This window comes from Ambystoma mexicanum, chromosome 3p, assembly GCF_040938575.1.
Source record: "Ambystoma mexicanum isolate Mex_15411 chromosome 3p, UKY_AmexF1_1, whole genome shotgun sequence".
Lineage (NCBI taxonomy): Eukaryota > Metazoa > Chordata > Amphibia > Caudata > Ambystomatidae > Ambystoma > Ambystoma mexicanum.
Genome location: NC_090925.1, coordinates 1,262,040,900 through 1,262,053,218, shown reverse-complemented (window position 1 = coordinate 1,262,053,218; position 12,319 = coordinate 1,262,040,900). Strand labels below are relative to the sequence as shown.

The 12,319-nt window shown below is 41.9% G+C and overlaps 1 protein-coding gene across 3 annotated transcripts in view; it reads right to left on the bottom strand.

Annotated features, from left to right (window-relative positions):
- The window catches only part of ZC3H7B (zinc finger CCCH-type containing 7B), a 1,285,355-nt gene that overhangs the window by 740,036 nt on the left and 533,000 nt on the right, over window positions 1-12,319 (bottom strand). For all 3 annotated transcript variants that reach the window (XM_069652753.1, XM_069652751.1, XM_069652754.1), the window contains exon 11: window positions 5,563-5,789. In XM_069652753.1, coding sequence (XP_069508854.1) covers window positions 5,563-5,789 — 227 coding nt within the window. The remainder of the gene's footprint in view (window positions 1-5,562; window positions 5,790-12,319) is intronic.

Here is a 12,319-nt window from a genome sequence, read left to right as displayed (position 1 = left end):
TTTGTTACCAAAGGTGGATCTGTGACACTCTTTAAGGGGACATCATGGTCTGAAAATGGTAGCAAAAACACAGGCAGAACGAGCGAGATGGGGGAGAAGAGGAGGAGAAGAAGAGGAGGAGGAGAAGAAGAGGAGGAGAAGAAGAGGAGGAGGAGAAGAGGAGGAGGAGAAGAGGAGGAGGAGAAGAGGAGGAGGAGAAGAGGAGGAGGAGAAGAGGAGGAGGAGAAGAGGAGGAGGAGAAGAGGAGAAGGAGAAGAGGAGGAGGAGAAGGAGAAGAGGAGGAGGAGAAGGAGAAGAGGAGGAGGAGAAGAGGAGGAGAAGAGGAGGAGGAGAAGAGGAGGAGGAGAATAGGGGGAGAAGAAGAAGAGGGAGGGATGGGGGAAAGGGGAGAGAGAGCACGCAAGAGGGGGGAGAGCGCGCAAGAGGGGGTAGAGAGCGCGCAAGAGGGGCGAGAGAGAGAGCGCGCAAGAGGGGCGAGAGAGAGAGCGCGCAAGAGGGGCGAGAGAGAGCGCGCAAGAGGGGCGAGAGAGAGAGCGCGCAAGAGGGGCGAGAGAGAGAGCGCGCAAGAGGGGCGAGAGAGAGAGCGCGCAAGAGGGGCGAGAGAGAGAGCGCGCAAGAGGGGCGGAGAGAGAGCGCGCAAGAGGGCGAGAGAGAGAGCGCGCAAGAGGGGCGAGAGAGAGAGCGCGCAAGAGGGGCGAGAGAGAGAGCGCGCGCAAGAGGGGCGAGAGAGAGAGCGCGCAAGAGGGGCGAGAGAGAGAGAGCGCGCAAGAGGGGCGAGAGAGAGAGCGCGCAAGAGGGGCGAAGAGAGAGAGCGCGCAAGAGGGGCGAGAGAGAGAGCGCGCAAGAGGGGCGAGAGAGAGAGAGCGCGCAAGAGGGGCGAGAGAGAGAGCGCAAGAGGGGCGAGAGAGAGCGCAAGAGGGGCGAGAGAGAGAGCGCAAGAGGGCGAGAGAGAGCGCAAGAGGGGCGAGAGAGAGAGCGCGCAAGAGGGGCGAGAGGAGAGCGCAAGAGGGGCGAGAGAGAGAGCGCGCAAGAGGGGCGAGAGAGAGAGAGCGCAAGAGGGGCGAGAGAGAGCGCAAGAGGGGCGAGAGAGAGCGCAAGAGGGGCGAGAGAGAGCGCAAGAGGGGCGAGAGAGAGCGCAAGAGGGGGAGAGAGAGCGCAAGAGGGGGGAGAGAGAGCGCAAGAGGGGGGAGAGAGAGCGCAAGAGGGGGGAGAGAGAGCGCAAGAGGGGGGGAGAGAGAGCGCAAGAGGGGGGAGAGAGCGCAAGAGGGGGGGAGAGAGAGCGCAAGAGGGGGGGAGAGAGAGCGCAAGAGGGGGGGAGAGAGAGCGCAAGAGGGGGGGAGAGAGAGCGCAAGAGGGGGGGAGAGAGAGCGCAAGAGGGGGGAGAGAGAGCGCAAGAGGGGGGAGAGAGAGCGCAAGAGGGGGGAGAGAGAGCGCAAGAGGGGGGAGAGAGAGCGCAAGAGGGGGGGAGAGAGCGCAAGAGGGGGGGAGAGAGCGCAAGAGGGGGGGAGAGAGCGCAAGAGGGGGGGAGAGAGAGCGCAAGAGGGGGGGAGAGAGCGCAAGAGGGGGGGAGAGAGCGCAAGAGGGGGGGAGAGAGAGAGCGCAAGAGGGGGGAGAGAGAGCGCAAGAGGGGGAGAGAGAGCGCAAAAGGGGGGGAGAGAGCGCAAAAGGGGGGGAGAGAGCGCAAAAGGGGGGGAGAGAGCGCAAAAGGGGGGAGAGAGAGCGCAAGAGGGGGAGAGAGAGAGCGCAAGAGGGGGGAGAGAGAGAGCGCAAGAGGGGGGAGAGAGAGCGCAAGAGAGAGAATACAGTGTTAGGGAAATGTTGTGCAATACTCTGCTGAGGGCTGTGTAACCATCTAGCCAAATGGTAGAAGAGTGTGTCCCACAGCAAAGACCAGATTCCCAAGTGTCAACATGAATTTTCAGAATTAGCTGTGTGGACAGATTCTGGGAGGTCATTCTATTGTGGCCAAGAGGGAAAGACACTAATGTCTAGTCTAACGATCTAGGGAGTGTGACTGCGAAGCAAGACTCAGACCTAGGAGAGTGGTGAAGGGGTCAGTTAAACACACTCAAAGCAATCTTAAAAACAAGTTAGGCAGAATGTATAGACATACTATTACTTATTTAGGCTTTGAAAACACTTAATTAAAAATCACAGTGAAGTATTGCACTAAACATACACAACTATTATATACACATTCACTTTTGGGGTGCTCCAGCTGCACAGCACTAACAATTTACTTTTGAACACAGTTAAAACCGTCTTAGCAACTGTAGTGTAGCAAAGCAAGCAAATTAAGAACAAGAAAAAATAGAGAAATAAAAGTCATTCCCTTGCTGGAAAAGATTGGCCCTAGTGCCTTAAGAGTCGTAGTGCCCTAGGTGTCACAGGAAGAAAATAACAGCAAAAAGTTTAACGGTTCATTGATGTCTATGGAGGAAAGCGGCAAAACTGACATCTTTCCTAATCATCTTACACATACATCTTTCCCACCTAAGAGTGAAGCCTTACTACTCAGTTTTCCTACTATTAGCATCCTTAACTAGGGACAAAAGTATCCACAGGAACTTCGCTATTCTGCTGCTTCTTAAGTCTTTGAGCACTCTCCGAACTGACTTTTAGATAGAGTTAGGGATCCGGTTTTACAAGAGTTTGTTTGCTCTGAAACGGCCTCTAGAACCTTAAGCTTTGCTACTGATTGACTAAACAATTGTTTTCCTTCCCAAAAGACTATATTAAGTGGATTTGCTAAGTAAATACAATTACTGTATATCTTTGTCTCTGAGCAAGTTCGCAGTGTTACCGATAATATGGTAGAACTGTCATTAGTGTCAAACGCTGCAACAATTGTAACCACAAGCAACTACAAACTAAGCAGTGAACTTTGAAAAGTATAAGTAATTCTATGTGTGTTGTATAAGTGAACCAAGTATTTTAAAACATTCCTTGTTTAAATATAATAAATATATTTTAATATAAGTGTATTGGTGTAAGTGTTTCTTTGGACTACTGTACTAACTGGCTTCAGGGTACTTACCTACAACTCACATCTTCCTCTAATTTTTATTTTTTATTTTTGTATTTGTAGAGCACACTACAGCCCACGGGCATCGAGGCGCTGAGAATATGGAAAATAAGAGGGCTTACTTAAAGGGTTACAGTGAAGCCGCCCAAGGACATTCATAGCTACGGTACATGATTACACAGATAGATACTTGATCACACAGACAGAGACTACAGGTACAGGAAGATTACAAAATGATACGCCTGACTGCTCTGCCACTATACCCAGGTTCCATGAGTAGTGCAGGACCTGTATACCATTGGGATACTTTTATCAAGTCTTACCTCAAGTGGGCATTGGGAAAACAGCATATTAACAAGAAATATATCAATTTTAGCTCAAACACTGGTCTTCATTTTGAATGAGTGGCAAGAATACCGAATTGCATTTATTTTAAAAAAAAAATAATCTTCCAGGTTCTGTTAACTATCGCAATCAACATAAAACAAAATATAGCTTAGGTTGATACACATTCCTAGAAAAGATATCCACCTTTCATGAACTCCTTCACAATAAAATACTATGCAATGGGTTGGAATTGTATTTACTCTTCTAAAAGATTTCTGCCAGTTTGTATTTGGAATATTTAAAAACATGGTGCTGCACAAACATGTGTTGTCATGTATTGTCTACACACTGTGCAGGTAGATCGAACTTCATTCATGCTTAGTGTATTGGTCTCAATATAAAATGAAATATAGGCCTTTCCTTGTATGCCTATAATGTAGGTTCTGAGACATGCTTGACATCGTTTGTTCGAGCTATACTTGGTGTATTGTGTAAGCAAAAATAGAAAGATTTACATAGAACTTCTTGAATGCTGCATTTTACTAAAACTTTCAAATTATTTCTTGTATCTCACTAGGAGTTTTCAATTGCTCCCTTTCAATGCCATGACCTGTACCTCTTTGAATAATGTTAATTATAAATTTAATTTGAATAGCATGTGCTCTCCCAAAAGGGTAATTAAAAAAAATGTGTTTCTATTTTGGCTTGGCTTAATCATACCCATATATCTCCAGTTGCTAGCAGATGGCATCATTTTCTTTGATGTTTCAGCTATTCTTCTCCCATCTTCAGATCTTCTGGGCTTCTTCGCTCTGCTCTGCCAGCCGGTCATCACCTCAATCGCATTCTTAGGTTGTTCTGAGGCTGCTCTGAAGCTAAACTTATGGCCCATTTATATGCAGTTTTGGGGCTCATTAAATGTAATCTTCAGTTCCAATTGCTGAGTCTTACATTAGCTCATATTTTTAAGGGCTAATTAAAGTTAATCTCATGTGGCAAATGCTAACATTTCGTCACTGGACACAGATGTGGTTGCAGTATTTTGTCTATTTATTGGTGATTTTGCTGAACAATCCCTACAAAATTGGGCCTTATATTACCTCATCATATACTTGACGTTTTGTCTGCTATTGGTTAACTTATTTGATAAAAAATAAACTTCCCTATACAATTGGATCCCCGTCCTACCCTTAGCCATCTAGATCCTGGTCATAGGTTCAATCTTCTGCTTGGCCCAATTGATCCATGAGATTAGAGGAGGGACCTTTTTTTCAAGTTGGGTCTTTCCTGTCTGCGTTAGCAAATTTCAAAATAACCTTTTGGGCCCTCCAATTACTGAAAGTTAAAAGCTGGCTTTTTATTTGACTTCCTAGGCCTTACACCATAAATCAAACCTTAGCATATAATGAATATTCTCAAAAAGCAAGTTTGTTCTAAGTGTTAAAGGGGTGTATATGTGTGTACTGAATGCATAGCTACTCAAGGCCTTGTTTTGGCACTTCAGTAATGATATACGTACCTTTAGTGAATGCATAAGCTTAGTATATTGTCAACCATATAAATTCCTAAAAAGGTCTGGGAGCCCCTCTACCGAGAACGAACACTGCCAAATAACCTGTTCTATGGAAAGGTGCCCACCAGGGAGGGTTCTACAACCACGTTTTTACTGACTGTACCTTTCAAAGAGGAGAAATACAATTTCCATATCAGCCTGGCCCCACCCACTTGGGCGGTCCAGCACCGAAATGGTAGACAATTCTCCTCCGAACAAGAGTACCAACAGCACCACCAGAGACTTGTTGCTATCTATATAAACCCTACTGTTATAAATTGGCTTTTGCCAAGTACATGAGGGTATGCACACCAGGGGTCACATGTATGCTGTACACCACTCTAATACCCAGTTGTCATTATAGAACTCTGCTTCTGGTAAACATGATGAATGTTGTTTCAAAGCTTATTTCGACACCAGAAAAAGCCTAATACATGACAGTTCTCCGACAAGAAACTATCTTGCGATCTATGGTAAGCCAATGATGCTGAGGGTTTGCTCCACAGTAAGAGCCAGAAAGCGTTGCTGCAACCGCACACTGAACTGGAAGCTTTGAGAAATTATGGCACTGTGGGCACTGGTGATTCACCTTACACAGCACGAGTAACTACAGCATTACATCTGCATGTGACAAACCCATGCTATTAGTCTTACTCACCATGGCTGGTGTCTCAGAGATGGAATCCAGGATAGAGTCCAGCTCATCACCCAGGACATCATCTGGGAATTCATCCACACTCTCGGGCACAGGCACAGAGACACGCTGGTCAGCGGAGAGCAAACCCACAGAGGAAGGGGAGCTTTTGAGCTGGGGGGTGGAAGCATCACTGACTGGAATAGAGGTTGCTACCGGAGCAGGTATGCACTTCAGGTCCTGCGGAAAATCTGCAAGGCAGGAGAGAAAGGAAAGCATGATAGAAAGAAGACTTCCCCCATTTGAAACTTTGCTGAGTCAACATTTGAGAAACAAAAGAAGATGATTCAGGATATTTCACCATTGTCAGTAGAAATTGTGGAAAAGACAATAAATATTATGAATCTTACAGAAGATAATTATACGACAGAAATGTTCCTAGATGAACAGAACATTGATCCTTGTCTATCAGAAGAATCAAATTTAAAATTAAAATCTAAGTTCATTCCAAAAATGGCAGAAAACAACGCAATTGATGTCTTTCAAAAAATGGTGCAGATCTAAGACACAATTTTCTCAAAAATAAACAAACAAAAATGAAACACAATCTTTCACGAAAAGAATCGATGGCTATTGAGTCCCTATCAAAAAACACACAATGGATAATTAAGAGCGCAGATAAAGGAGGCAATATTGTTCTGATGCAAAGAAAAGACTACATTACAGAAGGTAACAGACAACTGAATGATAGGAATTGCTACTGTCCGCTACAGAAAAATCCAATGATGGACTTACAGTCGGAATGGCACAGTATGATAAAAAATTGGGAAGAAATCGGCTTACTCTCTGAAGATGAATATCACTATCTGAACAACACTCATCCAATTATGCCAATTATATACTTTTTGCCAAAGATTCATAAAACATTTGAACAATTTCCAACATGTAGACCAATTATCAATGGCATAGGTTCATTAACAGAAAGTTTCCCAATGTATAGATCTACATCTTCAACCTCTAACAAGCAATTTGTCATCATACTTGAGAGACAGTAAACATGTCATCCAACAACTAGAAGAAATACCTTGGGAAGAAAATGTTCTTTTTGTAACCATGGACGTGGTATCATTAAATACCAGTATTGAACATCTGAAAGGGCTTGAAACAACAGAGTTCTTCTTGAAAACAAGATCAATTTCGTTCTTTCAACAAAATTTAATGATTTTAGAAATGCTGAATTTTGCTTTAACAAACAACATCTTTTTGTTCAACAAACAAATCTATAGACAAGAACGAGGCACAGCAATGGGGGCCAAGTTTGCACCGTCATATGCTAATTTATTTATGGGACATTTTGAAATCAATCATGCATGGCAACATACAGGATTTACTAATGGATACATAACCTATTGGGGAAGATATATCGATGATATTCTTATGATATGGAATGGAAACAAAAAAGAACTTTTCGATTACATCACATATCTAAATGTGAATGAATATAATATCAAATTCACTGAAAAAATAAGCTCAGAGAAAAATGAATTTTTGGATTTGCTAATTTACACAGATGGGGAAAAGATCCTAACAGATCTATACATAAAGTCAACTTCAGTCAAAGTTCTACATGCTGAAAGTAATCACGCCAGGCATATAATTAAAAATATACCATATGGTGAAATTCTGAGAACAAAACGTAATTGTAGTTCAAATGAAAAATATGAGAATCATGTCAAATTGCTTAAAGAAAAATTCATCCAGAGAGGTTACAAAAATCAAGATGTAGACAAAGCTATCCATAAAGCAGAAAAAGTACCTAGAACTGAATTACTAAAAGAAAAACAAAGAATGGTGAAGAAAAATGAAAAAAAGGTAGACGTCATACCGACTTTTAATAGTAAAGCTCACCTTTTGAAAAAATCTTTGAAAAAACATTGGAACATTTTGCAAAGCGATGAAATGTTGAAAGAGTACATAGAAGCAAAACCTAGGGTAATTTACAGAAGGGCACCGACAATAAAGCAAAAAATCAGTCCAAGTCATATGAAAGAAGAAAAAATCGAAGTGCTAAGTCAATTTTTACAAGTACCAGCACTAACAGGAACTCATAAGTGTGGAAGTTGTGGAATCTGTGACCAAATGGAAAGCGGTGTAAAAGAGATAAGGCTACCAAATGGAAAAATTCACAAATTGAAGCAATTTATTAATTGTAACACTAAATATGTGATTTATACAATTACATGTATATGTAATAAGAAATATGTGGGAAGCACTATTAGAGTATTGAAAATTAGATTACAAGAACACATTAGAGCCATCAAAAATAAGGACACAAGATACCCTATGGCAACTCATTTTGACCAAGAACATAAAGCAACGGATATTAAGGGTATCAAGTTTTTGGGCATAGAAAAAATTGATAGCATGGAAAGAGGAGGCAACAGAGAATTGCAATTGAGGAGAAGGGAAGCGAAATGGATCTGTATTCTGGATACTTGCAATACAGGACTAAATTCAGATAATGAAATGAATTATTGGTTGTAATGATTTGTTTTTTTTGAAATTCTGTGAATGTTTATTTTAATCTATAATAATTGCAGATATGGTGAAAAGTAAAATTGGAACTCACTTGTGATAAAGTGCTAAGATCTTGAATCAGTTTGTTTGAGATTAAGTAAAAAACATAGTTTTTTCGACCAACAAGATGATCTCCGATTGTGTAGAAAAAACGTGTGACATCATTACGCAACGTAACGCATGACGTCATCGCGTTGCGCGGTGTGATGATGTCACGCGTAGCAGGCCCGCAAGTATAAATAAGAGGACTGAAAACACTTTTCATTGTAGCATGGATTGAGAAGGACTGAAGGCAATCGTACCGGGATAAATAAGGTGAGGAGAGTAAACTAAGTGATACTGTATGTCACCGAAAAAATAGGGTTTACTTAAACTTAACCATAGCCTAAAAAATGTTATTTTACTCCTGGTTTTTACAGGAATCCCAAAAAATTGGTTTGGAAGTTAAGGACAATTGTTTATTAAACTAAAGGAAAAGAAAAAATTGAAATAATTGGTGAGTATGATAAATGTATATTGGTGGCTTGCCTCGACCACCAAACTTGTTGTATACAAACAATACATTGTAGTTTATATAGCTAAGGAAGAAAAACATGTTTTTTTTGTTGTTTTGTAAATAGAAAACTCTCCTGATGAACCACGTGCGTTAAACGTGGAGAAACACGTGTTGAGAGACTGAATGGATATAATTATTTGAAGAAGATAATTCTGTTTGAAAGGAAATAAAAAAACAAAGATGTGTATAATCGAGAGACTGAATGGATATAATTATTTGAAGAAGATAATTCTGTTTGAAAGGAAATAAAAAAACAAAGATGTGTTTAATCGATCAAAGATGTTTCTCTGTTTGATTTAAAAATTTTGAAAAGGAATACCGGAAGCGCACTCTAAGGAAGTGTACTAATAAAAAGAATACCCCATTTGAAACTAAACTGCACCTGAAGCTGTCTGGCATAAGATACAGCATGGTAAGCCGAATCCCCAGAAACAACTGACCCCCTCCACAGGCAGTGGCCAATATATGCAGATACAACCCTGGCCATGAACATGATATTCTGCAGCATAATGGTCTGCCTGTAACCTCTAGTTTTACAAGCATCTTTTGGCAGGACCCTTTGTACAATTCCGAAATTGAATAATTGCTACACTCTGTTCTAACTATGTTAACATGAAACGCCAACTGTACCACTGTCACCCAAAATGTTTCCTGCAGCATCACACTGTACATATGCTAAAACAGACGGCAAGGCAAACGGAAAGAACCACAGACCAAACTCTGTAAACTAAGAAACTATCAAGCTGTTGGATACATTCCAAATTTCTCAAGAACCATACTTGCAGTACTTTTAAAATGGCTGACAACTGCACTCGACTGTTAATGAGTTAGACATGGACACGGAACATTATAAAAGCCCACCCAAACCTAATCTGCAAGAAACCAGTGAACCTGCAATGTCTATAAGCGGGGAACATGCGTTTAAAGAAATAAGCTTTTGGTTGCCAATTCCTGTTTTGGAAGTCTCCCTCTTCCTAACCGTTCAGTAACGCTAGATTTGTATGGTGCTTCTAAATTGTACTGGGAAGCATAGGTCAGCTTTAAGCATCATTATTTTCTTGTTCTTGCCATAACCTTGCTTCCACTGTCTGGCGGGATGATGTTAGGGCAAAAGCACAGTTTTGGTGTTTTTGCAAACTTTGTGGCTCCCTTGCACTTTTTGCTAGCTTTCCTTGTTTTTTGGCTTACTTATTGTGACTAGAGTGACATTGTCTACAGTCACTGCAACCCTTTCCATATGGGCTACTGTTAAAATGGATTTCTAGAATCTGGCCCGGTCAACATATTTTAGGAGGCCACCCTAGTTATAGTGAACAGGGACCCCTCAGAGGTTAGCCAAAACCCAATCAAGGTAAACGTGGAGAGCAGGCAAGGCTATTCTCAGGTGAGTGAGTGGGGTCAAGGGTACACAATAAGTCCACACCATATAGCACACAATTTAATTTAGATAGGTATGTATAAAAATACAAATATTAATTCTAGGCCTTTATACACACACTCACAAATTAAACTAGCAGGTGCTTTTGCACAATACTCAATAATAGACATATACACTCACCATAGGTTCTTAAAATGCATTCAAATGAATTAATCAACCCACGAGGTTGCATCAAAGATGGAACCACGTCACACGTGAATTTCACAAACTTCAGTAGTACAATTCCTAAAAAGAATGGGGCCGTGTGCCCAAAAGTCACAGGAGGCACTATGCATCTCCCCAGAATGTAGTCTCTGTAGGAACGTTATAACTGTACTTGTGTTGGTGATTGTTGTAAAGAGGATATTCAACAAGGTTACTAGGTAAGTAAATTGTGTTCTTAACTTTCAAATGATACTACCCTAGTTCAACGACCAAAAGGCAGCAGAAAGGAAGGTTAGGATACTTTGAGGAGCCAGAAATGAGACTCAGACACAAGGAATTCATGTTTTTGGCTAAAGACTTAGTAAAAAAAAATAAAGGTGTTGGGAAAATGCTTCTCTGTCCCTGCTCTAGAGAGGTTTCCCCATCAAAAACCAAAACTGAGGATCTGTAAAAGTCAGAATGTCCAAAACAAAACCGTCCTGTGCCCAATGTTCTATTCTGGCCCACCCACTCTAAAAAATAAATAAACTCTAAGGTGATATGGGTAATGTTTTTGGCCTCGTGCATTTTATAAATGTTCAAAAAGGAAAATGCTCAACTCCAAAACAAAAGTTCCAACAGTATAGAGTTCCTTGTTCCAGAGGGTGGTTCCCTTTCCCTGCATTTCCATTTGTTGCTTGTTCAACATAAGGAGTTCAAAATCCAACACAAAAGTTTTTCCTCATGGTCAAAAGTTCAGTTCTAGAGATAACCACCTTCCCTGGGTTCTTTGCATTTAACCTTCCGTTTCAAAGGAATCACCAAGTTTCCAGGAGGACTTCCTCTCTTCTCTTGGAGTGTTCACATAGCTTGAGGATCTTGCCGTCTTCCCCAAGGTTTCTCTTTACTTTTAGAGTTAGAGGGACCGTTTTCCCCATGCACCATTTCTTCTCTTTATAAACCTTAGTTTACAGTTCACAATGTTATTGTTTTCCTTTAACTTTTCCTGTTAATACGTCACAACCATAGCTCAAGGTTTCCAAGATATGATTTTCCCTTGCGCCACATCATTATAGTTCATAAATGGCTTTTCCTTTTCACAGTTTAGACAACAGACAAATGTGTATTCATCTGGTATCCTGCCAGGACTTTCATATCTAAATCATTCAATGCTTTCTTGTATCAGAGAAAAATGACTCCCTTCCCCTGAAGTTTTGACAGGCAGGGTTCGCTAAACAGCCTAATACTGTCCCTTGTCTTCACAAAAGATCACAAGGCCAAACAGGATATTCTCTTCCCTTGGCCTCTCACAGGCTTGGTATTCCCCTTCATGTATTTTGCTTTTCTCACCAGTTACGAGCTTCCCCTGGTAACGTTTCCTTTCGTTCTATTTTTAAGTAATGGCATTGGTGCACCAGCCACCTGGTAACCAGTCACTTCTCCTGGGCCTTAGGGTCGCCTCTTCTTCGTCTGTTTCATAGAATTGGCTTGGTGGACTCCTGGCTAAGCGCAGTCTTGCCACAGGGCTTCTTTTCGATGCACGGTTCCCACATCTTCCACATGGTTTGCCAAAGGAGGGCTCCGCTCACACTTCATGAGTCTTTCCTTGCTTCCAAACTGTCTCTGGCCAAATGAATTTGAGTTAAGAGTAGACCGTCATTGTTGCTCTCACCTCTTTCTCGTCTCAGTTGTTGGAAAGAGACTAGACTGCTGACAGTGGTTCCAATTAGAAGCGATCATTGTTCCTCCATTCCTCCCCCTCATCACAGTACTGAGAAAGTGAATTTCCTTCAGGTGACTTATTCTTCCTCGTCCCAGTCCTTTTCAGGGAAATGGTAAGAGGAGTAGAATTTATGATTGTTCTTAGGGTTATACGACAGTGGCTTAAGGTCCTTTAACTGGCGGGAATAACACGTTCCACCCACCAAGTCCACCTCAATACCATTAAGACTGTCTCCCCACATATGGTCCTCCCTCGTGCAGCCAACCCCAGGGTCGCGATCAGGAAGCAACTACCATTTCCTGGCCATACGGTGAGAGAAACTCGCAGGGCAAATAGTGGCGACATTGCTAGATTAATCACAATC